Source organism: Protopterus annectens, chromosome 4.part1, assembly GCF_019279795.1.
Source record: "Protopterus annectens isolate FY-2018-M chromosome 4.part1, PAN1.0, whole genome shotgun sequence".
In the NCBI taxonomy this organism is placed as follows: domain Eukaryota; kingdom Metazoa; phylum Chordata; order Ceratodontiformes; family Protopteridae; genus Protopterus; species Protopterus annectens.
This window is the reverse complement of record NC_056734.1, coordinates 470321088-470347681: the sequence shown is the minus strand read 5'-3', so window position 1 is coordinate 470347681 and position 26594 is coordinate 470321088. Positions and strand designations below refer to the sequence as shown.

General features: G+C 34.5%; 1 protein-coding gene across 1 annotated transcript in view; it reads left to right on the top strand.

Moving 5' to 3' along the window:
* Window positions 1–26594, top strand: part of LOC122801235 (mucin-5AC-like) — a 475953-nt gene that overhangs the window by 298857 nt on the left and 150502 nt on the right. Inside the window, exons 10-13 of the mRNA XM_044070787.1 lie at window positions 11106–11204; window positions 14123–14326; window positions 18458–18556; window positions 25408–25506. Of these exons, the coding sequence (XP_043926722.1) occupies window positions 11106–11204; window positions 14123–14326; window positions 18458–18556; window positions 25408–25506 (501 nt within the window). The remainder of the gene's footprint in view (window positions 1–11105; window positions 11205–14122; window positions 14327–18457; window positions 18557–25407; window positions 25507–26594) is intronic.

Here is a 26594-nt window from a genome sequence, read left to right as displayed (position 1 = left end):
GATCAGACAGGCCAGGTGGCTTGAAACCATATGGGGAAGAAACCACATCGGTTCTTCTTATTTGAAAAGCCCTCCGACTGAAGTAGTAGTTAGCATTGCTGCCTCACAGCAAGAGGTTCTCCGGTTCGATCCTCGGCTGGGGTGCCTTCTGTGTGGAGTCTGCACATCCTCCCTGTGGTCGCGTGGGTTTCCTCCAGGTGCTCTGGTTTCCTCCCACATCCCAAAGACATGCTGCAGGTGGATTGGACACTCTACATTGGCCCTAGGTGTGCGTGTGTGTGTGCCTTCTGTGGAAGGTTGGGCGACGGGCTGGCAACTCGACACCGTAAAACTCCACTGCCAATCAATGTGCGGATAAGGTGATCCGCTGTGGTGACCCCTAACTGGGAAAAAGCTGAAAGAAGAAGAAGAAGACTAACAAGAAGCATGCTATTCTTATACTGTTTTACAAGACATGGCCTTCTATGGCTGACGTAATCAAACACAACTTTCAGTATTGTTCTACAGCAGATGTTACTCAGATTTTCTGCTGACATGACTAGATTTGTGAGAAATTTTTGAGAAAAACAACCTGGCCTTGGTGGGCCCCCAGCCTGTTACAGGCTTCTATTGTACAGTGTTACATTTCAAGGTACTTTTCTAACTCAGATACAAGCAAATGCTGATTGCAGTTCATATTTTCAAGCAGGCTTTGTCCTAATTATCTATAGCTTCTACAGCTGTGTATTTTCTCACAGCACAAGCGGAACTTCTTGTCTAAATTCATAACATTTATATAAGTAGTATTGTTCTATTCATTATTTTCTTAACGCAAGCAGAAATAATCTGTTTCTCAGTAAATTTCCAAACATAAGCAAAGATTATAACTGACAATACAAGGTCAGAAAGCATCTGCAGTTTGTACAGATTTATGCAGTATGAAATAGAATAAATGTTTTAACCCTTTTCAAGCTCTAAATGCACTAAGCATATTACTAATACACACATTAATACATATTTTTCTGACACAATCTTTTATTTCTAGGCACAGTTTTCGTATCATACTGACCTGTGCGGGCAATGTTTGTTAGCACTACCTGAATGTTGCCACACATATTACCAGATTCCACATTAGTATTATGCACATACATCTCACTGTGTTACTGCATACACTCTGGTCACAGCTTCACAACATTGGGATGGAGATGGGACATACTTGGCTTATTACTCTCATAACATTTAGTGGAGTTGCTAGAGTGACAGGTTTGTTCTTATAGATGTCTGACAATCAGTTGTATTTCTTATTTGCTGCCTAACAAAGTCCAAGAAACACGTATAGTATAGCTACACATACTGGGAACCAACACAAGATTAAACTCAGTAACAAAATGCAAAGCACGACCATCCATATAAAAAGGGTTTATTAAATCAAGATTTCGAGTTGAAACTCTTTCTTGAAAAAGAGTTTCAACTCGAAAGCTTGATGTAATAAACCCTGTTTTATTTGCTGCCTAAATGTCTGGGATAATCCCACTGATTTGACAGGGGGGACAGGGTGACAGGCAGCAGATATAGGCCAATTTACTGGACATTCTGGACATATCTGTACAGTTGTGGGATATGATTCTGCATACAGCCTACTACCGCTCCCAGAATTTGAACCATGGCAGTGTGTGCTAAAAATACAACAGTTCACGTCTCAGTTGAGTGTGCTATGTGGATTTTATTGGCTGTCTTTTCACTGTTTTCTGTCTAAGTCTCTCTCAGTTGTACAATATGACGTCTTGTGATTACAACAGTCGTATACAGACATTCCTACACACTTTATTTATGTAGCACAGTGTGGGTTACAGTGCATAATACAACAGTACTATTAAGAGATTGCAACTCTACATTACCATATGATACCAGAGTAAACACATGCAGTCCAGCAATTAGACCTTTATTGTCAGGCTATTATGCTTTTATTAACATACAATATATATGAGACTGCACCTGCCATATTCTCTGGTGTATGCAGTACATGCCTTAAACAATACAGGTTTTATACAGGGAATTAACATACTACTACGTTGAGATTTATTTCCTATGACAGTACATGCAAGAGTATTACTAACCTCTTTCGCATCGCAACTGCTGCAATCTGCAGGCATGGGCTTCCTGGTTCACAGCCCACTTAACTGCCACTGTGAAAGACATAAGAGGAATATTTAGCCACACCTATCCATAAAATACATGAACTGGCAATTATTAAACAGGTAGTGGCCTGATACTTGCACACGGCTGGCACATCCCCCATCCTCCTAGCCTCCTCCTAGATTCACTGATCCAACAAATCCCACTTTCTCCACTACAGGTCAGCACAGTGATGCTTGACCTGCTCACCATTTCGGGCTATGCCAGTGACACTGGTGAGAGCATGAGTGAGATGGTCCCAGGCTTCCTCTTTGCATTGGTAATCCTGGTACTGGCCCTGCAGCAATCTCTGGTCATGTTCTTTCACAATGAGCCCTGCCATGAATCTGGACTCCTGGATGCCCCAGCGCTGTGCATGAAAGCACCCACCCTCTCCCATACCAGTCACAATAGTGCCTTCAGGAGGAAGACGCAACCAGTTATGAAATGTATTCCCACCTACTGGGTTTAAATAGGGCCAATTTCTGTCAGTTTGCTGTGATTGGACAGTTTTGAAAATAATAAACCATGGGGAAACATGCTTACCTGAAGTTGGCATTGCTTAAAGGGGTATACCAATGGGCAAAATGAGTTAGCTGGCCTACACATTGCTTATGCCTAGTAAGCTGGGCTGTACAATGCTTAGTGTTGCTTAATTTTTAATTTGCATACTGTTTGCTTTTTGGCATTGATTTATTATTCGTTATATGTTATATATGTGTTTGGTATCCATGATTCGTCTGTATGTACACTGTATGGGGTCCTTGTGTTTATTAGGGGATTTCAACACTTTATTACAATGACACCTCACATCTGGGCTTAATGCAGTACTCCAGTTCACATATTTATATTATGTAGTAGGTTATACAACATAAAACTGTATATCAATTCCTTTCACATGTTCAGTTTGATTTTCCTATAGTGAGGATATGTCTGGTGATACCTCAATCCTATGTACTGCTGTGATGGCTTAGTGGTTAACTACTGTGACTATAGTGTACAGGGTCCTGGTTCAAGATCTGCAAAGGCTGTTTATTCTGTTTCTGGCTAGAACAGCGGCTGTTGCAAAAGGAGTGATTAAGGCACTTTTAAGCAATTGTAAGCGGGTTTGCACAACGGTAAGCAGTGTTAACCTCCGGTTAAATATGGTTACAGAGAGTTAGCTTTAATATTGCTTAACCTGTGTGTGCATTGCTTACCCCCACACAAACAGACTTAAACCCACTTACCACTGCTTAAATATGCTTCCTCTTGCTTAATAGTGCTTACTCCCGCTTTCCATCACACTAATTTAGACAGTAATGCAAAATGTTTTTTTTGGAAGGTGGTGGATTTGAAAACTATGGATTTATCATTCATTACCCGTTGTACTGTCGATTTGTATCCCTGATTCATGTGTACATATACTGTATGGGGCACTTGTGATTATCTGTGGATTTTATAACATTATGACAATGACACCTCACATCTGCATTTAATACAGTACTCCATTTCACAACTTTATGTTAGTTAGTAGGTTATGCAACAAAAAATATTGTTCATAAAGTGATTTGACATGGAAAATGGAATGTAATGGTGTGGGACTCAAACTGGGAATGACTGCTCACAAGGCAAATGCTCTGCCCACTACACTATTGCAGTACTGCTTCATTTGCATATATCTTGATTGTTATCCTAATGTGTGATTTAAGCTGCAATAAACATAGTTAAGCAATGGGCAAACCCGCGCACCTACAGTTAAATTGTATCTGTCTGATTAAAAAAAGAAGCTTGTTTATATTTTATATATTAACTATTGCTGTTATAAACTTGGGGGGATGTTGTTGGGGGTATGCGAACACCTATGAGCGGTCTCACTCATTCTTATTCCTAAACTGCTGTTCTTGATTGCAGGAGCATGTATATTCTGTGAGCTCTGCTCTCAGACACACACACTGCACTCGTACATGCTCCATGTCCGTTTAGGAGTTCAAGCAGCATGCATTCATTAATATGTCTGTCACGCTGCCATTTTGCTCCTAAACGTTTGCTTCCATGCAGGACTAAGATAGTCCTTTACAGAAATATAGTGAATCCGGGGGGGGGGGGGTAGTCTTCTCAATTCTGATGATACATTATGCAAATAACCTTTTCCATTGTTTTTCCACAAAAATAAAGTAAAGTTATGGGTTTTTATGACCCTGCATCTGTCTGGTTCCCCTATCCCTTAAATATGGGTTGAACAAGTGCATGTCTCCAATCTTAAGTTATGGGTCTTGCGACTCTGGGTTTGTCCTGTTACTCTTTCCTTAAATATGCATTGAGCCAGAGCATGTCTTCAGTCTTAAGTTATGGGTGTCTGTGATGCTGGGTTTGTCCTGTTCCCGTGTCCCTTAATATGGGTTGAACAAATGAATGTCTCCAATTTTAAGTTATAGGACTCTGTGACTCTGGGTTTGTCCTGTTCCCTGTCCCTTCGACATGCATTGAACAAGTGCATGTCTCCAATCTTACTTTATGGGTGTCTGCGACTTCGGGTTTCTCCTATTTCTCTCTCCCTTAAACATGGGTTGAACAAGTGCACGTCTCCAATCTTAAGTTATGAGTCTCTGTGACTCTGGGTTTGTGCTGTTCCTCTATCCGTTAAATATGGGTTGCACACGTGCACATCTCCAATCTTGGGGAATCTCCTCATACTTTGATGACCTAGTGAATAACAAATACAGTGATACTGTCATCCCTGCCAAAGTGTTCTCAGGTTATTGTTTCTAATTCTACTTCATCCCTGTACTTTGTGTCCAATGTGCATATTTATTTTTCAATGTAATTTAATTTAAGTTCAGCATCAAAGTTAACGGGATATTATTAGCAAAATTTCTCACCACCTTTGTGCAACCAAAGCTGTTCTGAATAACATTTTGTAAATGTATTTAACGTATTTATTTGTTGTGTTGGAGAATATATTTTTTACATTGTACACAGTTTGTTAATTTGTAGGTTTTCAGTCCTGCCACATTGTGTGTGTGTGTGTGTGTGTGTGTGTGTGTGTGTGTATACATATATATATATATATATATATATATATATATATATATATTTATATATATAGATGGATATACTGTAGATGTATATAATTTTCTATTATAGGTTCATAGGATCATAGGTTGATACTTGGCTATTGGCCCAGAGGCATTTATAAGTCTAGCTAAGAATTTCACCCATGTTCTCTCTAAGTCAACACCTGTTTCCCCTGTCCAGCAGGGAAACAGTTGGGATCCCAGGGATATATTTTCTGTTTCCCATCTAGTCATCCAGGTTCCTTTTAAAGAGGGCTAGAGAGGTACTCTGCTTAACATTGAGTGGAAGTCTATTCCACAGTAGGGGGGGGTGTCTTTGGGAAAAAAATCTATCCCGCCAACAAGTTCTATTAATGTTACAGACCAGGTTAAGGCCTTGCTTTTGAGTTGCATGAGTGGAGTTTGTCTTATGGGTATGCAGGAACTCTGTCAAGGCTGGGTCTGAAATGGTCTTGTATGCCAGACACAGGTCACCTCTAAGCAGTCTGTATGAGACTGAGTAGAGGGACAGGGGTTTTAGCCTATCTGTATATGATAGGTGTTTGAGACCATGGATTTTCCTGGTCAGGAACCTCTGTTTCTCAAACTGCTGCATGTGCTTGTCAAGGTACATGCCAGAGTGGGCATTGTACTTGATAATGGGTGTGATAAGGGAGGAGTACAGGGATGTTTTGACCAACTTGTTCCTGGATGAAACACCCTTATTTATGAGGTGAGCCATATAGAAAGCCTTCCGTACAACAGATGCAATGTCATGGTCAAAAGTCAGGTTGCTAGCAACCTGTGTGCCTAAGTCCTTCACAACTGATTGCATGCTTAATACATTGTTATTAATCTGATAATTAGTAGGGATGACATTTTCTGCAAAGAGGATAATGATGCATTTCTTGGCATTCAGTTTGAGGCCATACTTCTGACAGCAGTCATTAGTTTGGGTAAGGCCCTCTTGGAGGATGTTCACATCACTAGGGGAATTTAAGACAGCACCCAGCTTGCTTTCATCTGCAAACCAGGACAGCCGCAGACCACTGGTTTTGGCTTGCACCTCAGAAAAGTATATCCCAATCAGAAGAGGCCCCAAGACTGATCATTGGGTTACACTGCTCATTACCGGTCTACTACAGGTGGCTTTCCCTACTTTGACTGAGTGGGTTCTATCAGTGAGCCAGTTAGCTACCCATCTGGTAACATACAGGTTGATGCCTAGCTGGGAGAGTTTATCTATTATGCCCAAGTGAGGAATAGTGTTAAAGGCTTTGGCGAGGTTAACGTAGGTGCTGTGCACAGTCTTCCCCTCATCCATGTCTTTGGTGACTGTTTCAAAGAAGTTGACCAAGTTTAACAGGCATGATCTATTTGACAAACTAAAACTGTGTGGGGTCAAGAATTTGGAAGTTGCCAATGTCCTTGTTTATAAGATCCATGATGATGCGTTCCATGGCCTTGCAGATCAGGCTAGTTAGGCTGATGGGCCTATAATTGCCTGGGTCAGTGGAAGCTCCACCTTTGTGTAGAGGGATGACAGTTGTTATCCTCCATTCAGCTGGGATGAAGCTGATGCTCAGGCTTTGGTTGAATAGGGTGTATAATGGAGCTGAGAGGTCATGCCTGAGTTCATGCAGGATGCAGCCAGGGATGTTATCAGGTCCCATGGAGACCATTCTTTTTTCCTTTGAGAGGGCAGGTGCTGGGGATGTCCTGGTTTACTGATGGGGGACAGGGGGGTGAAGTTTTCACTGAACCTGCCTGCCAGCATGTTGACTATATCTGTGGAGTTTGTGTATTATGCGCAATATGGATATGCTCAGAACACATTATTGATTACATTTAGAGGTAGTTACAGAAATGAGGGTGTGGATAACAGAGTAGGACAGTACACTAATGTGATGCAGGCTAGTCAGCACCCAGATGTACTAAAAGTATAATTCCACATTGTAGGATAACAGCAGAACTGTTTGTATTGTTGAGAAAGTGAAATGACAGAAAACTATGTATACAGTGTATGAATGTTGTACTACCTTGCATAATATTATTGTACTCCATAATAAGTCACTATGGCTACATTACCCTTTAATGTTTAACTGACCCTCAGCATTATGTCAGACATTTGCATAGACCTAAAATGTGACATCAACACACTGACCATACCTTGTGTGTACTGTTGTGGACATTTGACAATGTGATGGCAGTCCTATCCTTGGACTGAGACAACATGTCCTTGTTTTCATTTGATGCATTCAAGTTTGGGGTATAGCACTGTAGGGCTTATCATCAGTGCATAGCAATGAGAGCAATCAGCACAGGTGACATACTGAGTGGTCAAACTAAAGGGGTGGCGAAAGCCACATAACTATGGCTGGCTTAATAAATGCCCTTGGGCAGATAGCTAGTATGAATGAAGAACACTGTTCTGTCACTGGCATGAGATATGCAGTCACAGCAATGAGAGCAGTCAGCAGAGGTGACATACTGAGTGGGAACACTGCTCTGTCACTGGCATGAGATCTGCAGTCTAGCTGTCTAGACAATACACTTTGTGTCAGTAGACTATTTCTCATTCAGGCCTGGGGTGTGTTTGCATGGTTTGGGTGATCCAGAAGTGTACTGGCTAGCCTTATGTAAATGTTGTTGCTCAACCATGTCCTGCTAAGTCTTCCAAGATGACAATACTGCATCTGTATAAGTTTTTAGGTTTTGTTACTTCTCTGTACTAAACACTGTGTTATGTGATGCTGTCATGTAACCGATGTACAGACATGATTAATAGGTCTGTGAACTGCAATCTGCATTATTAGATATTTATCATATGTGAAATTTTTAGACATTCAAAAATGACTAGGATTTCAAGTCTGTCAGTAACACACGAAGAGGATGTTATTTTCAAACCGCATGAATATAAATGTTGATTGTGTTACATACATGCATGCATACATACATACATACATATATACATAGAAAAGTAGCTATTTGTCAAAATATAGGGTTATAGATGGCATGAGATTTTTGGTTGCAGCACTTACTTTTTACTGCCTTAGTAAAAGTACCCCTGTAATTACCTACTATAACATACTAGGAATGGTAGTGAAAAGTATGTGGTGAAATGTATAGACTGCATTTGCTTCAGCTTTCAAATGCTAATCAGTGTAAACCAGCCAACATTCAGGAAAGATGTGAAAGTTGAAAACGTTTTACCACAATGAATGATGGAAAGTAGTGAGAAAAGAAAGCAAGTAAGATGGAATCACTATTAGACAAATAGTTATGGTGTGATTTCTGAAGGATAACATACAGCATCAGCTAATGAGAAAATAGTTTTAGAGCAGTGATTAGATTCAGTTCCAAAGCTGCATGACATTTTTAGAGAAAAGATGCAAAATATTTTATTATTTTAGGATATTTGGACATTTGTTAGTCAACATGTTTCTTTGCAAGGCACAACTGTCCAAAGCAATGATGTGCTGTAAAATGAGGGAAATATGTAGGACTATAAAAGTGCACCTATATCATCACACACACACACACACACACACACACACACACACACACACACACACACACACACACACACACACACACACATACACACACAAGCAACACTAACAGCACACTGTATGAAAAATAATTGATAGTGGAGGGAAAAACATTTGTAGCAACAAGCACGAAAAATACTATTGCCTAGGCTTGAATACTTATTTGCAAAAGCAAGTACATAGTAAAGTAGCTATCACTTCATTGCTAAAGAGGCTCCAGGTCTATGTGTGACAAAAAGATAGCATCTTTAGCTGAATAAAATCCAGTCATTCAGCTAATCTAATTGCTCATGAGCGGGGGAAGGAAAATACAAAAGGACAAACTGCAGCTGCAAGTTCTAAGCATTTCCTCTAAAAACCCCACTGAGAGTTTATGTAATCTGACCTGCAGTATGCTAAAAAGGCTATCTGAAAACCTTGCCTCTAGCTGAACATGTGACTTACAGACTACTAAAATGTAAACAAACTCCTCTAGCAAAAAATCTGAGCCAGTGCCCCTTTAAGCTCTACATTTACTCTAATTGCTGCTTCACTTTCAGAAAAAGCATCAACAAAAATAGTCATTCAAGAAAAAGAAAGTACCACATATAGTCCTTCAAGTACACCAAGCTCTACTTTTACATCAGTTAGTGCATCAATTTCAGAAACAGCATCAACAGAAACAAGCATTCAAGAAACAGAAAGCACCACACCTCCATCTCAAAGTACATCAAGCTCTACTTTTACATCAGTTAGTGCATCAATTTCAGAAACAGCATCAACAGAAACAAGCATTCAAGAAACAGAAAGCACCACATCTCCATCTCAAAGTACATTAAGTTCTCCTCCTGTTCCTGTTACTACAGCAGGTAATGGCAGAAATATATGTTACGGACAAAGGTTTTGCAGATCAAAGTTACATTGCAATTTCAATGTCATGGATTTTTAGTTGAATTGTATCAGCTTAAGCCCTACAGCTAGATTTCTGTTTAGTGAAGTTATGATTTTGAACTATGACTTACATAAGCAATAAGAGAATATAACATGAATAGCTCACAAAGCTATTCCTTATAAACTTACAGATCGTCGAACTGATAATCGAATAACTTACTTTTTTTATGTTATAGTTGGCCAGTTATAATGCACTTTGTGTTGAGATGCAATTTATAGGAAAATATTAAACCGTAATGCCTTTCTTAAGGGCCATATCTGAAAGGGTTATTTGACATTGAAGAATTCTAAATTGGCACTATATTACTATGTAAGTCCTCTATGTTCTACAATGTTGAATTCCTGAATTCCATTTTGGAATCATCCTAGGAATACATCTTTTCTAATCGGAGTATAAGATCTTAGAGATGTCCTTTGACCTTCACTGTCAATCAAAACTTGTTTAACTTCTTGAGGTAGTGTTATACCCACTGATTACATTTTTACAATGCAGTTTTTGATTTTTTCATGTAAAACCATTAGCTCTCTAACAGCATTATGGGCTGTGATTCTTAAATATAACTTTCAACATAAACGTTAGCAGCTATTCCTCTATGACATTCTATACTTACTCATCACATGATGAGTCAAATTCTTGTTTAGAAATCTGAGTATAAATGAATATGGTTATTTCCAAAAGTTGTGACTATCCATGGGGGTTAAAGAAGTCAGCAGAAGTTCCACTGAATGGCAGGTTTTTATTCTTGCAGTTTTGCTAAATGTATTTTTTGTAGTGATAATTTCAAATGAACTTAAAATACAATATTACAATTTATTCTGCAAAGCAGATTATTTTTGGACTTAAATATTCAGGAAAAACATATAGAGATTGTGCTGTCACTGAAACTGTGATTTAGGTTTAATAAGTGGCTGCAGAACTGGAGAATCCTTGCAGGTAGGTAAAACCGTCAAGAGGAATTGTCTCTTCATCTCTCCTGTGGGGCTTGCAAGTGGAAGATGATTTAACAGGAAATCAGGGAGGGCAATTTATCAGCCAAAGAGTGCAGCTATCACTTTCTGTGCTTGCCACAGGGGCAGGTCTTCTTCGTGGCAATGATTTTTATAGATGAGATGGATAACTTTAATTCACATCTCCCTTCAGTTCTGGAAGCCTGTTATTGACTGGGAGTTGTTTGCTAGTCAAAAAACATTGTAGCGACATCTATGTTCTTGAAAACGACAGTGCCTTGCATTCAATGCTCAAACAGGTGAAGAGTAAGGAATGGGACAGTTGGTTGGGATGTAGGTGATGGTACTAACCTAGAAAAAACAAAGAGTATTGCAGAGTAGGAAATTATGCACTCCTGAGGAGAGAAATTACCTCTTATTGAGAAGGTTAAGATTATTTAATGAGACGCAAGTTGTCATTTTCTTAAAGACACTATATTTCTTGCAGAAACAACATCAGGGCAAACATCTACTAAAGAAACACAGAGCAGTGCATCTCTTCCTGAGGAAATATCAACCACTAGCCTGAATGCAATTCCTACAACAGGTAAAAACTGTCCATCATTACTTTGTTAGTAATGGACACCTGATACAAATTAGCATTAAACAACAAGTGAAACCTTCTAATTAATACAGATGCATTTTACTATTAGAAGGATAAAAGTTTAAATTGTTGTTTCTAAAAACTACTCACCTATTGATCCACACATCAACAAGGGATGATCAGATGTACCAGTTCAGTCTGTAAGATATAGAAGGTAATGGGGGTTGTTCTGCTTCATCGATTTCACTGATATACAGTCCACAATAAACTTTTGATAATAATAATGTAAAAGCTAAGTGTGTTAACCATGAATTAGTTTTAGAAAAGGAGCAAAATAAACTGGGTGAAAATGCTATATTCGGCAGAATTTCATTAAAATACTGCACTGGTAATTTAATCTGAAAGGGTTCTATAAATTTTAATCTAGTGATGATCTATGATGAATAGAAACTTAACATATATTCATCTATATGTTTGTTTATGCCTTGAATCGACTTGTAAAATAGTTTGCAAAGTATAGGGGTAACCCATATTTGGTACATTTTCAAACAAAATTGGCATAATGGTTTGTGCTATAAAGTTGGAATTCTTTAATCAGATGTACCAGTTCAGTCTGTAAGATATAGAAGGTAATGGGTGTTGTTCTGCTTCACCAATTTCACTATCTGTAAACCATCATAGGCATATCTTTGCTTTACACAAAACATATTATTTTTAACAAAGCACAACTGCATCAGATTTGCAGGTAAATTTATTGTGTGAAATTTTGTTGGAGCACTTGCAAATGTATAAGTAAAATAATACACAATGGCAATGACAAAAATTAGCCAAAGGTCATAATTACCAAAGATAAAACATTTTCAATATTCCACACACAAAATCAAATTTTAAGAAGCACATTTATTGCTATGTAATAAACTGAAAATTCCTAAAACTCTTAGACTTGAATGAAAAAATAAATAAATATTAAAATCTCATGGTCTGCAGATTATATAAAAGTTGAGCTTAATAGTGAAACTACAAAACCCATACAGAAATTCTAGAAAAGTACTGATAAATAGACCACAAGAAATTTTTATTATACAAAATTAAAAAAAATGTAAACGAAATTTATTTATTCATACCGAATTTCTTTTACCAAAGAGTCAAATTACAGAAACTTAGTTAATAGGGGAAAATACGACTTTATTATACAACCTATAAAGTGCTTCCATCTAAAAATTAAAAAATATTATAATAATAAAAAAAGTTTTTCTTGTTTGAATTTTACTGCTTCATACATCTACATATACTTTAACAATCATATGTCTTATAGAAAATGATTTAAAGGATGGATATTTTTATAATATTTTTGTATCAGCAGAATATTTTGGTGCAATTGCTATATTCTTCTGAATCACATTAAAATACTGAAAGGGTAATTTAACATGAGTGAACACTATCATTTTAATGCACTAAGTACCATAATGACTTGAAAGCTAACAAACACTCATCTGCATGCTATTGATGGCTTTGTTCAATTTGGAAAATAGTTTTTCTACACTCTTTGTTGCAAAGTATATAAGGTAACCCATATTCTGTGTGTTTGTACAACAAAATTGCATGTAGTGATATGAGCTATTAAGTAGGTATTTTTCCATTTTTCTGTTAAAGCAAAAAAAAAATTGATACATGAAACAGACAGGAAGTTCTTAGTTTACTGAAAGAATTGAGTTTGGAAATAAATATCTGTTTCAGTAAAACAGTAAAACAGCATCAGATGTGCTGGGAAAATATCATGTCCAAGGTTGACTGCAACACTTGTAATGTGGAAGTAAAATGATATGCAATAGCAAAAGCAAAAGTGAGCCAAAAGTGAAACTGCCAAAGTTAAACTATTTAACTACTTCACAATCAAAAATCAAATTTCAAGAAGCACATTTATTGCTATTTAAAAAACTGGAAGTTATTAAAGTTCATTGACTTGAAAAAAAAATAGCTAAATATAAAAATGTTATAATCTGTAGTGTTCATAAAAGCTGAAATGCATTGTGAAACTACAAAAATCATACAAAACATATGAAAAATACTGATATACAGTCCACAATAAATTTTTGGTAATAATGTCAAAGCTAAGTGTGATAGCCATGAATTAGTTTTAGAAAAAGATCAAAATAAACAAACTGACTTCATAGAAAAATAATATACTGTAAGTTTATCTGTAATGAAATTGCGACCCATTAGAATTTACATAAAAATGTGACAACTTTTTTCTTGTTTGAATTTTGAGTTTTCATACATCTACATGAATTTAAATGTCACATGCTTATGGAGTAAGCCATGGATAATTTTATAACATTGTTCCTATACGCAAAATATCTGGGTGAAGATGCTATATTCTGCAGAATTACATTAAAATACTGCACTGGTAATTTAATCTGAAAGAGTTCTATAAATTTTAATCTAGTGATGATCTATGATGAATAGAAACTTAACATATATTCATCTATATGTTTGTTTATGCCTTGAATCGACATATAAAATAATCTGCAAAGTATAGCAGGTAACCCATATTTGGTGCATTTTCAAACAAAATTGGCATGTAATTGTTTGTGCTATAAATTTGGACATTTTTCATTTTTTTGTTAAGAGAAAAATAAGTTGATAGATGAAATAAGTGAGATACTAATAGTTTAACAAAATAAGTGAGGTTGTAAAATAGACATCTGTTTCAATAAAGCTGAATGCATCAGTAGTTTAAGAAAGAGGGGTTATTGCATCTCCACGTCTAAATTCATCACGCTCTTCATTTACTGTAGTTCCTGTATCAGATTCTGAAACAGCACCAACAGAAACATTCATGCATGAATTAGAGGTGATCACATATAGTTCTACAACAGCATTAACCTCTACATTTACTCTAATTGCTGTTTCACTTTCAGAAAAAGCATCAACAAAAATAGTCATTCAAGAAAAAGAAAGTACCACATATAGTCCTTCAAGTACACCAAGCTCTACTTTTACAACAGTTAGTGCATCAATTTCAGAAACAGCATCAACAGAAACAACCATTCAAGAAACAGAGAGTACCACATCTCCATCTCAAAGTACATTAGGCTCTACTCCTGTTCCTGTTACTATGGAAGGTAATGGCAGAAATATATGTTACGGACAAAGGTTGTGCAGATCAAAGTTACATTGCAATTTCAATGTCATGGATTTTTAGTTGAATTGTATCAGCTTAAGCCCTACAGCTGGATTTCTGTTTAGTTAAGATATGATTTTGAAATATGACTTACGTAAGCAATTAGAGAATATAAAATGAATAGCTCATAAAGCTATTCCTTATAAAGTTACAGGTCATCAAACTGAAAAAATAATAGCTTACTTTTTATGTTATATTTTGCAATTTTTAATGCAGTTTGTGTTGAGATGCACATTTATAAGGAAATATTAAACTGTAAAGCATTTCTTAAGGGCCATATCTGAAAGGGTTATTTGATATTGAAGAACTGTACTTTGGCACTATATTACTATGTAAGTCCTCTATGTTCAATAATGTTGAATGCCTGAATTCCATTTTGGAATCATCCCAGGAATACATCTTTTCTAATCCGAGTATAAGCTCTTAGAGATGTCCTTTGACCTTCACTGTCAATTAAAACATGTTTAACTTCTTGAGGTAGTGGTATACCCACTGATTACATTTTTGCAATACAGTTTTTGATTTTTTCATTTAAGACCATTAGCTCTCTGACAGCATTATGGGCAGTGATTCTTAAATATAACTTGCAACATAAACGTTAACACCTATTCCTGTATGGCATTCTATACTTACTCATCGCATGATGAGTCAAATTCTTGTTTAGAAATCGGAATATAAATTAATATGCTTATTTCCAAAAGTTGTGACTATCCATGGGGGTTAAAGAAGTCAGCATAAGTTCCACTGAATGACAGGATTTCATTCTTGCAGTTTTGCTAAATGTATTTTTAGTAGTGATAAATTCAAATGAACTTAAAATACAATATTACAATTTATTCTGCAAAGCAGATTATTTCTGGACTTAAATGTTCAGGAAAAACATATAAAGATTGTGCTGTCACTGAAACTCAAGTGACTTAGGTTTAATAAGTCGCCCCAAAACTGAAGAATCCTTGCAGGTAGGTAAAACCGTCAAGAGGAATTGTCTCTTCATCTCTCCTGTGGGGCTTGCAAGTGCAAGATGTTCTAACAGGAAATCAGGGAGGGCAATTTATCAGCCAAAAAGTGCAGCTATCACTTTCTGTGCTTGCTACAGGGGCAGGTCTTCTTCGTGGAATTAATTTTTATTGATGAGTTGGATAACTTTAACAGAAACCCCACCTCACATCTCCCTTCAGTTCTAGAGGCCTGTTATGGATTGGGTGTAGAGATTGCTAGTCAAATAATCTAGTAGCCACAGCTATGTTCTTGTAAATGCCAGTGCCTTATATTCACTGCTCAAACAGGTGATGAGTTAGGAATGGGACTGTTGGTTGGGATGTAGGTGATGGCACTAACCTAGTAGAAACAGAGAGTATTGCAGAGTAGGAAATGATGAACTCCTGAAGAGAGACTTGACCTCTTATTGAGAATGTTAAGATTATTTAATGATACACAAGTTGTCACTTTCTTAAATACACAATATTTCTTGCAGAAACAACATCAGGGCAAACATCTATTAAAGAATCACAGAGCAGCACATTTCTTCCTGAGGAAATATCAACCACTAGCCTAAATGCAATTCCTATAACACGTAAAAACTGTCCGTCATTACTTTGTAGTAATGGACACCTGATACAAATTAGCATTAAACAAAAAGTGAAACCATCTAATTTCTACAGATGCTTTTTACTATTAAAAGGATAAAAGTTAAAATTGCTGTTTCTAAAAACTACTCACTTATTGATCCACATATCAACAAGGGATGATCAGATGTACCAGTTCAGTCCGTAAGAGCTAGAAGGTAATGGGGGTTGTTCTGCTTAGTCAGTTTCACTATCTCTAAATCATCATAGACATATCTTTGCTTTACGCAAAACATATTATTTTTAACAAAGCAAAACAGCATCAGATCTGCAGGTAAATCTATTATGTCAAATGTTGACTGAGCACTTGCAAATGTATAAGTAAAATAATACACAATGGCAATGACATAAATCAGCCAAAAGTCATAATTACCAAAGATAAAACATTTTCAATATTCCACAAACAAATTCAAATTTTAAGAAGCACGTTTATTGCTATCTAATAAACTGAAAATTCCTAAAACTCATAGACTTGAATGAAAAAAAATAAAGAAATATTAAAATCTCATGGTCTGTAGAGTATATAAAAGTTGAGCTCAATAGTGAAACTAAAAAACCCATACAGAAATTCTTGAAAAATACTGACAAACAGACCACAAGAAATTTTGGTAATACTAAATAAAAAAAAAGTAAATGAAATCAATGTCTTAATATGGAATTTCTTTTACCAAAGAATCAAATTACAGAAGCTTATTTATTAGGGGAAAATATGACTTTACCATACTATCTATAAAGTGCTTCCATGTAAAATCAAAGAACATTATAATATTAAAAAAAATAAACCTTTTTCTTGTTTGAGTTTTACTGTTTCATACATCTACATATACTTTAACAATCATATGTCTTATTGAAAATGATTTAAGGGATGGATATTTTTATAATATTTTTGTATCAGCAGAAAATATTGGTGCAGTTGCTATATTCTGCAGAATCACATTGAAATACTCCAATGGTAATTTAACAAGAGGGAACACTATCATTTTAATGCACAAAGTATCCATAATGATTTGAAAGATACCATACACTCATTTGCATGAGTTTCATGGCTTTGGTTAATTTGGAAAATAATTTTTCTACACTGTTTGTTGCAAAGTATATAAGATAACCCATATTTTGTGTGTTTGTACAAGAAAACTGGCATGTAATGATATGAGCTATTAAGCAGGTGTTTTTTCCATTTTCTGTTAAAACAAAAAATAAGTTGATAAATGAAACAGACAGGAAATTCTTAGTTTACCAAAAGAATTGAGTTTGTAAATTAAATGTATGTTTCAGTAAAACAGCAGCAGATGTGCTTGGAAAATATAATGTCAATGGTTGACTGCAACACTTGTAATGTGTAAGTAAAATGATATGCAATAACCAAAGGAAAAGTCAGCCTAAAGTTAAACTGCCAAAGTTTAAACTATTTCACTACTTCACAAGCAAAAATCAAATTTCAAGAAGCACATTTATTGCTATTTAAAAAAATGGAAGTTCTTAAAGTTCAGTGACTTGACTTGAAAGAAAAAAATAACTAAATATAAAAATGTTATGATCTGCAGTGTTCATTAAAGCTGAGATGCATTGTAAAACTACGAAAATCTTACAAATCATATGAAAAATACTGATATACAGTCCACAATACATTTTTGGTAATAATAATAATTTAGATAATGTAAAAGCTAAGTGTGTTAACCATGAATTAGTTTTAGAAAAGGATCAAAATAAACTGACTTCATAGAGAAATAATATATTGTACATCTATCTGTAGTGAAATTGCGACCCGTTAGTATTTACATAAAAATGGATCACCTTTCTTCTTCTTTGAATTTTACTGTTTCATACATCTACATGAAATTAAATGTTACATGCTTATGGATTAAGCCATGGATAATTTTATAACATTGTTCGTATAAGACACATATCTGGGTGAAGATGCTATATTCTGCAGATGTACATTAAAATACTGCACTGGTAATTTAATCTGCAAGAGTTCTATACATTTTAATCTAGTGATGATCTATGATGAATAGAAACTTAACATATACTCGTCTATATGTTTGTTTATGCCTTGAATCGACTTGTAAAATAATTTGCAAAGTATAGGGGGTAAGCCATATTTGGTGCATTTTCAAACAAAATTGGCATGTAATGGTTTGTGCTATAAAGTTGGAAAAAAGTAAGTTGACAGATGTAATAGGTGAGATACTGATAGTTTAACAAAATAAATGAGGTTGTAAAACAGACATCTGTTTCAGTAAAGCTGAATGCATCAGTAGTTTAAGAAGGAGGGGTTACTGCATCTCAAAGTCTAAATTCATCAAGCTCTTCAATTACTGTAGTTCTTTTATCAGATACAGAAACAGCACCAACAGAAACATTCATGCATGAATTAGAGGTTATCACATATAGGTCAACAACTGCATTAAGCCCTACATTTACTTTAATTGCTATTTCACTTTCAGAAAAAGCATCAACAGAAACAACCATTCAAGAAACAGATAGTACCACATCTCCATCTCAAAGTACATTAGGCCCTACTCCTGTTCCTGTTACTACGGCAGGTAATGGCAGAAATATATGTTAAGGAGAAAGGTTTTGCAGATCAAAGCTAAATTGCAATTTGAATGTCATAGATTTTTAGTTGAATTTGATCAGCTTAAACCCTACAGCTGGATTTCTGTTTAGTGAAGTTATGACATTTGTACTATGACTTATATAAACAATAAGAGAATATAACATGAATAGCTCACAAATCTATTCATTATAAATTTACAGGTCATCAAACTGATAATCTAATAACTTACTTTTTTTATATTATAGTTAGCAAGTTTTAATGCACATTATTAAAAGAAAATATTAAAGGGTAAAGCCTTTCTTAAGGGTCATTTCTGAAAGGTTTAGTTGATATTGAAGAATTGTACTTTGGGACTATATTTCTATGAAAGTCCTCTATGTTCAACAATGTTGAATGCCTGAATTCCATTTTGGAATCATCCTAGGAATACATCTTTTCTAATCTTAGTATAAGCACTTAGAGGTGTCTTCTGACCTTCACTGTCAATCAAAACTTGTTTAACTTCTTGAGGTAGTGGTTTACACATTGATTAAATTTTTACAAAACAGTTTTTGATTTTTTCATTTAAAACCATTAGCTCTCTAACAGCATTATGGGCACTGATTCTTAAATATAACTTTCAACATAAACGTTAGCAACTTTTCCTCTATGACATTCTATACTTACTCATCACATGATGAGTAAAATTCTTGTTTAGATATTTGAGTATAAATTAATATGTTTATTTCCAAAAGTAGTGATTATCCATGAGGGTTAAAGAAGTCAGCATAAGTTCCACTAATTGACAGGTTTTCATTCTTGCGGTTTTGCTAAATGTATTTTTAGTAGTGACAGTTTTAAATGAACTTAAAATAGAATATTACAATTTATTCTGCAAAGCAGATTATTTCAGAACTGAAATTTACAGGAAAAACATATAGAGATTGTGCTGTCACTAAAATTCAAGTGACTTAGTTTTAATAATTGGCCCCAGAACTGAAGAATCCTTGCCGGTAGGTAAAACCGTCAAGTGGAATTGTCTGTTCATCTCCCCTGTGGGGCTTGCAAGTGCAAGATTATCTGACAGGAAATTAGGAAGTGCAATTTATCAGCCAATGAGTGCAGATATCATTTTCTGTGCTTGCAACAGGGGCAGGTCTTCTTCCTGGCAATGATTCATATTGATGAGATGGATAACTTTAACAGAAAACCCACTTCACATCTCCCTTCAGTTCTGGAAGCCTGTTATGGATTGGGAGTAGAGTTTGCTAGTCAAATAACCTAGTAGCCACATCTATGTTCTTGTAAATGCCAGTGCCTTATATTCAATGCTCAAACTAGGTGATGAGTAAGGAATGGGACAGTTGGATGGGATCTAGGTGATGGCACTAACATAGTAGAAACAGAGAGTATTGCAGAGTAGGAAATGATGCACTCCTGAAGAGAGACTTGACCTCTTATTGAGAAGGTTAAGATTATTTAATGATACACAAGTTGTCACTTTCTTAAATACACAATATTTTTTGCAGAAACAACATCAGGGCAAACATCTATTAAAGAATCACAGAACAGTGCATTTCTTCCTGAGGAAATATCAACCACTAGCCTGAATGTAGTTCCTACAACAGGTAAAAACTGTCCATTATTACTTTGTTAGTAATGGACACCTGATAAAAATTAGCATTAAATAAAAAGTTAAACTGTCTAATTACTTCAGATGCTTTTTACTATTAGAAGGATAACAGTTTAAATTGCTGTTTCTAAAAACTACTCACTTATTGATCCTCATATCAACAAGGGATGATCAGCTGTACCAGTTCAGTCTGTAAGAGATAGAAAGTTATGGGGGTTGTTCTGCTTAGTCGGTTTCACTATCTCTAAACCATCATAGATATATCTTTGCTTTACACAAAACATATTATTTTTAACAAAGCAAAACAGCATCAGATTTGCAGATAAATCTATCATGTCAAATGTTGACTGAGCACTTGCAAATGTATAAGCAAAATAATACACAATGGCAATGACAAAAAACAGCCAAAAGTCATAATTAGCAAAGATAAAACATTTTCAATATTCCACAAACAAATTCAAATTTTAAGAAGCACGTTTATTGCTATCTAATAAACTGAAAATTCCTAAAACTCATAGACTTGAATGAAAAAAATAAAGAAATATTAAAATCTTATGGTCTGTAGAGTATATAAAAGTTGAGCTCAATAATGAAACTAAAAAACCCATACAGAAAGTTTTGAAAAATACTGACAAATAGTCCACAAGAAATTTTGGTAATACTAAATAAAAAAATGTAAATGAAATCAATGTCTTAATATGGAATTTCTTTTACCAAAGAATCAAATTACAGAAGCTTATTTATTAGGGGAAAATATGACTTTACCATACTATCTATAAAGTGCTTCCATGTAAAAATCAAAGAACATTATAATATTAAAAAAAAAAAACTTTTTTCTTGTTTGAGTTTTACTGTTTCATACATCTACATATACTTTAACAATCATATGTCTTATTGAAAATGATTTAAGGGATGGATATTTTTATAATATTTTTGTATCAGCAGAAAATATTGGTGCAGTTGCTATATTCTGCAGAATCACATTGAAATACTCCAATGGTAATTTAACAAGAGGGAACACTATCATTTTAATGCACAAAGTATCCATAATGATTTGAAAGATACCATACACTCATTTGCATGAGTTTCATGGCTTTGGTTAATTTGGAAAATATTTTTTCTACACTAAGCAAAAAAAACATACAGCTATGAAGCAGATGTTGGATGATAGTTTTTATCAAATTATCCCACCTTCTACCACAGAAAATATAATTAGGTCAATTAGGAATATTTTACAGGAATTGTACCAGGGCAAGTTTATAGATGAAGATTTATATGGGTATTTGTATATTAAAGATCCTCTCATACCCATCATGCATGGACTTCCGAAAATCCACAAAGATTTAAAAAATCCTCCCATGAGACCGATAGTCTCAGGACGAGGCTGGACAACAGAACATTTATCTGTGTATATTGAAAAGAATCTCAGACCAATACTAAATGACAATAGGTATGTCCTCAGAGATTCTAAACAGTTTTTACTTGACCTGTATGATTGCATTGGTGAACAAATTGAAATAGAGTCATGTATATTTGTTACTCTTGACATTCAGTCATTGTTCACAGTTATACCAAATGCACTAGGCTTGACTTTTATTTCCCAGTATTTAAAAGAGCACAGTAATTATGATTCAATGAAGATAGATTTAATTCTACAATTCTTGGAATTAGTACTTGATAATAATATTTTCATGTTTGATGATGTTACTTATAAGCAGGTGGATGGTGTTGCAATGGGCACACCATGCGCTAATAGTTACGCAAACATGTTTTTGGCCCGGTGGGAGGAAAATGTCCTATGCAAGACAGAGTTATATGAAAAGTATGTAATACTCTTTAGACATTTTGTAGGTGATGTTTTTATTTTATGGAAAGGGACAGTTGAGCAGTTAAAATTATTTTTAGAAAATATAAACACTTTGATTTTCTTAGGTTTACCATGAACTATTCTATGAACAGGATAGAGTTCCTGGACTTGGTTATTGAGAAATTACCAAATGGATTGGTGAATACTGGCATATTTAGAAAGAATTGCTATTGCAATTCTTTATTAATGAGATCAAGTATGCACCCTTCATTTGTCTTCAAAAATATTGTGACAGGACAGGGAATAAGGGCATCTAGACTTAATCCCACCAATGAAGGTTTTGGTAATGAACTACACAGTCTGAAGGATAGACTATTAGAGAGAGGTTATGATAGACAAGAAATAGATAGTAATCTAAAAGATGTACCTAAGTTAAGATGTACCACTGCCCTACCATATTTTGGACCACAGGCACCTGGAACTGAACAGGACATGAGGACACAGAATACCATCAATGTGAAATTTATGACCTCATATACATCAGACTGGCATATAGTCAGGAATATTGTGAGTAAATTTTGGACTGTTTTCCAAATAGATGAGGACATCAAGAATATAGTAGGTGATACACCAAAATTCCAGTATAGGAACAAAAAGAACCTTAAGAGGATGTTATGCTACACTAATGTGAGCAGTAACAGTGGGAAGCTAGGTAACACTACACCATGTGGTAAATGCAATTTTTGCATGTACATAGATACGAATTCAATTTTTGTACACCCTGATACAGGAAAGAGCTTTGAGACAACAACCTTAGCTGATTGTATGACCTGTAATATAGTGTACCTTGCGGTATGTCAAGTATGTGCCAGCTTTTATGTAGGAAAGACTAACCGCAAATTCAGGGATCGTATTAGAGAACATATCTATAACATAAGGAAAGGGTCCCCTAATAATGCCCTAGCAAAACATGTGATTGATAATGACCCATCACATAATTTTTTGTTTAGAGTATTGGAAGTTATACCCATTAATGTGAGAGGAGGTGACATTAACAACCATACTGAGGATAGAGAGAATGATTGGATCATACGACTAAGGGCAGATCATGGGTCGGGCCTGAATGAAAGAGTATCCATTAAACCAAGATTAAGAAAGAGGAGGAAATTTAGAAAAGGTGGCTCTTGTACAACATGATATATATTTAGGTACAAGTAAATATTTATATATATACATTTATCCACACTTTTTATTATATTTCTTAGGATGTCCTAGATATGCTATTACTAGCACTAATATGTTTTTTTAATATACAGTCAACATGTAAAAATTTTTTATACATACATTTTTATGTTTTATATTTTTATGAAACACTGATTTTAACTAAGTTAATTTATTACTACTATGCTTAGACTACAAGTTAATTATCTCTTATTGGGTATATATATGTTGTCAGTATGTATCACTGTTGACCTATATATATGAATTATAAGACATTATCAGCAATGTATTATATTATAATTATACTAATATACATAAATTTGAGTATATGCATAGATATTTATCAATGTATTATTTATTGATTTTCTACAATAGCATTATTTTAAATTAATACATGTGTTTTTAAATTCAGTATATATGTTATACATGCTCTGTAGGAACATTTTGAATAAGCATGTTTTAAGCATTTCCCTTTTAAATGTAAAATGAGTTGTTCAATTGATAGTTGATTTATATATATATATAACAGTCCTTGTGTTATTCCAAATAGACCTGAGGAAGCTAGTTATAGCGAAAGCGCTTGTCTGAATTTGTTCTATTTCATTAAAGAAATTTTCATTTATCATTGAATCGAAGAGTTATCTGTGTACCAGAGTATCGAAGTCTTTTTTTGGAAGTTGGAAACTACACTGAAGCTAACTGTTTGCTTTGCTCAAAGCCAGCTTTTTTTGCTTAGCTTTCACTTTATTTTTGTTCGGCTTGTGAGCGTTCATTCGCAGAGGTGACTGGCCTTTCATTCCAATTTGACTTTTATTTTTTCTACACTGTTTGTTGCAAAGTATATAAGGTAACCCCTATTTTGTGTGTTTGTACAATAAAACTGGCATGTAATGATATGAGCTATTAAGCAGTTGTTTTTTTCCATTTTTCTGTTAAAACAAAAAATAAGTTGATAAATGAAACAGACAGGAAATTCTTAGTTTACCAAAAGAATTGAGTTTGTAAATTAAATGTATGTTTCAGTAAAACAGTAAAACAGCAGCAGATGTGCTTGGAAAATATAATGTCAATGGTTGACTGCAACACTTGTAATGTGTAAGTAAAATGATATGCAATAACCAAAGGAAAAGTCAGCCTAAAGTTAAACTGCCAAAGTTTAAACTATTTCACTACTTCACAAGCAAAATCAAATTTCAAGAAGCACATTTATTGCTATTTAAAAAACTGGAAGTTCTTAAAGTTCATTGACTTGACTTGAAAGAAAAAAATAACTAAATATAAAAATGTTATGATCTGTAGTGTTCATTAAAGCTGAGATGCATTGTAAAACTACGAAAATCTTACAAATCATATGAAAATACTGATATACAGTCCACAATACATTTTTGGTAATAATAATTTAGATAATGTAAAAGCTAAGTGTGTTAACCATGAATTAGTTTTAGAAAATGATCAAAATAAACTGACTTCATAGAGAAATAATATATTGTACATCTATCTGTAGTGAAATTGCGACCCGTTAGTATTTACATAAAAATGGATCACCTTTCTTCTTCTTTGAATTTTACTGTTTCATACATCTACATGAAATTAAATGTTACATGCTTATGCATTAAGCCATGGATAATTTTATAACATTGTTCGTATAAGCAACATATCTGGGTGAAGATGCTATATTCTGCAGATGTACATTAAAATACTGCACTGGTAATTTAATCTGCAAGAGTTCTATACATTTTAATCTAGTGATGATCTATGATGAATAGAAACTTAACATATACTCATCTATATGTTTGTTTATGCCTTGAATCGACTTGTAAAATAATTTGCAAAGTATAGGGGGTAAGCCATATTTGGTGCATTTTCAAACAAAATTGGCATGTAATGGTTTGTGCTATAAAGTTGGAAAAAAGTAAGTTGACAGATGTAATAGGTGAGATACTGATAGTTTAACAAAATAAATGAGGTTGTAAAACAGACATCTGTTTCAGTAAAGCTGAATGCATCAGTAGTTTAAGAAGGAGGGTTACTGCATCTCAAAGTCTAAATTCATCAAGCTCTTCAATTACTGTAGTTCCTTTATCAGATACAGAAACAGCACCAACAGAAACATTCATGCATGAATTAGAGGTTATCACATATAGGTCAACAACTGCATTAAGCCCTACATTTACTTTAATTGCTATTTCACTTTCAGAAAAAGCATCAACAGAAACAACCATTCAAGAAACAGAAAGTACCACATCTCCATCTCAAAGTACATTAGGCCCTACTCCTGTTCCTGTTACTACGGCAGGTAATGGCAGAAATATATGTTAAGGAGAAAGGTTTTGCAGATCAAAGCTAAATTGCAATTTGAATGTCATAGATTTTTATTTTATTTTTTTTTTTTATTTATTTTTTATTTTACATTTGTTGACCGGGCTAGACCAGCTGGATAATTTCCATTTTCAGTGGAGGCCCGGGGAGAAAAGCTCCACAATTAAAACAAGGTTAAACATTTAAGCAACAGATTTTGCAGATCAAAGCTAAATTGCAATTTGAATGTCATAGATTTTTAGTTGAATTTGATCAGCTTAAACCCTACAGCTGGATTTCTGTTTAGTGAAGTTATGATATTTGTACTATGACTTATATAAACAATAAGAGAATATAACATGAATAGCTCACAAATCTATTCATTATAAATTTACAGGTCATCAAACTGATAATCTAATAACTTACTTTTTTTATATTATAGTTAGCAAGTTTTAATGCACATTATTAAGAAAATATTAAACGGTAAAGCCTTTCTTAAGGGTCATTTCTGAATGGTTTAGTTGATATTGAAGAATTGTACTTTGGGACTATATTTCCTCGAAAGTCCTCTATGTTCAACAATGTTGAATGCCTGAATTCCAATTTGGAATCATCCTAGGAATACATCTTTTCTAATCTGAGTATAAGCACTTAGAGGTGTCTTCTGACCTTCACTGTCAATCAAAACTTGTTTAACTTCTTGAGGTAGTGGTTTACACATTGATTAAATTTTTACAAAACAGTTTTTGATTTTTTTCATTTAAAACCATTAGCTCTCTAACAGCATTATGGGCACTGATTCTTAAATATAACTTTCAACATAAATGTTAGCAACTATTCCTCTATGACATTCTATACTTACTCATCACATGATGAGTAAAATTCTTGTTTAGATATTTGAGTATAAATTAATATGGTTATTTCCAAAAGTAGTGATTATCCATGAGGGTTAAAGAAGTCAGCATAAGTTCCACTAATTGACAGGTTTTCATTCTTGCAGTTTTGCTAAATGTATTTTTACTAGTGACAGTTTTATTAAATGAACTTAAAATAGAATTTTACAAAAAATTTTAAAATTTTGCAAAA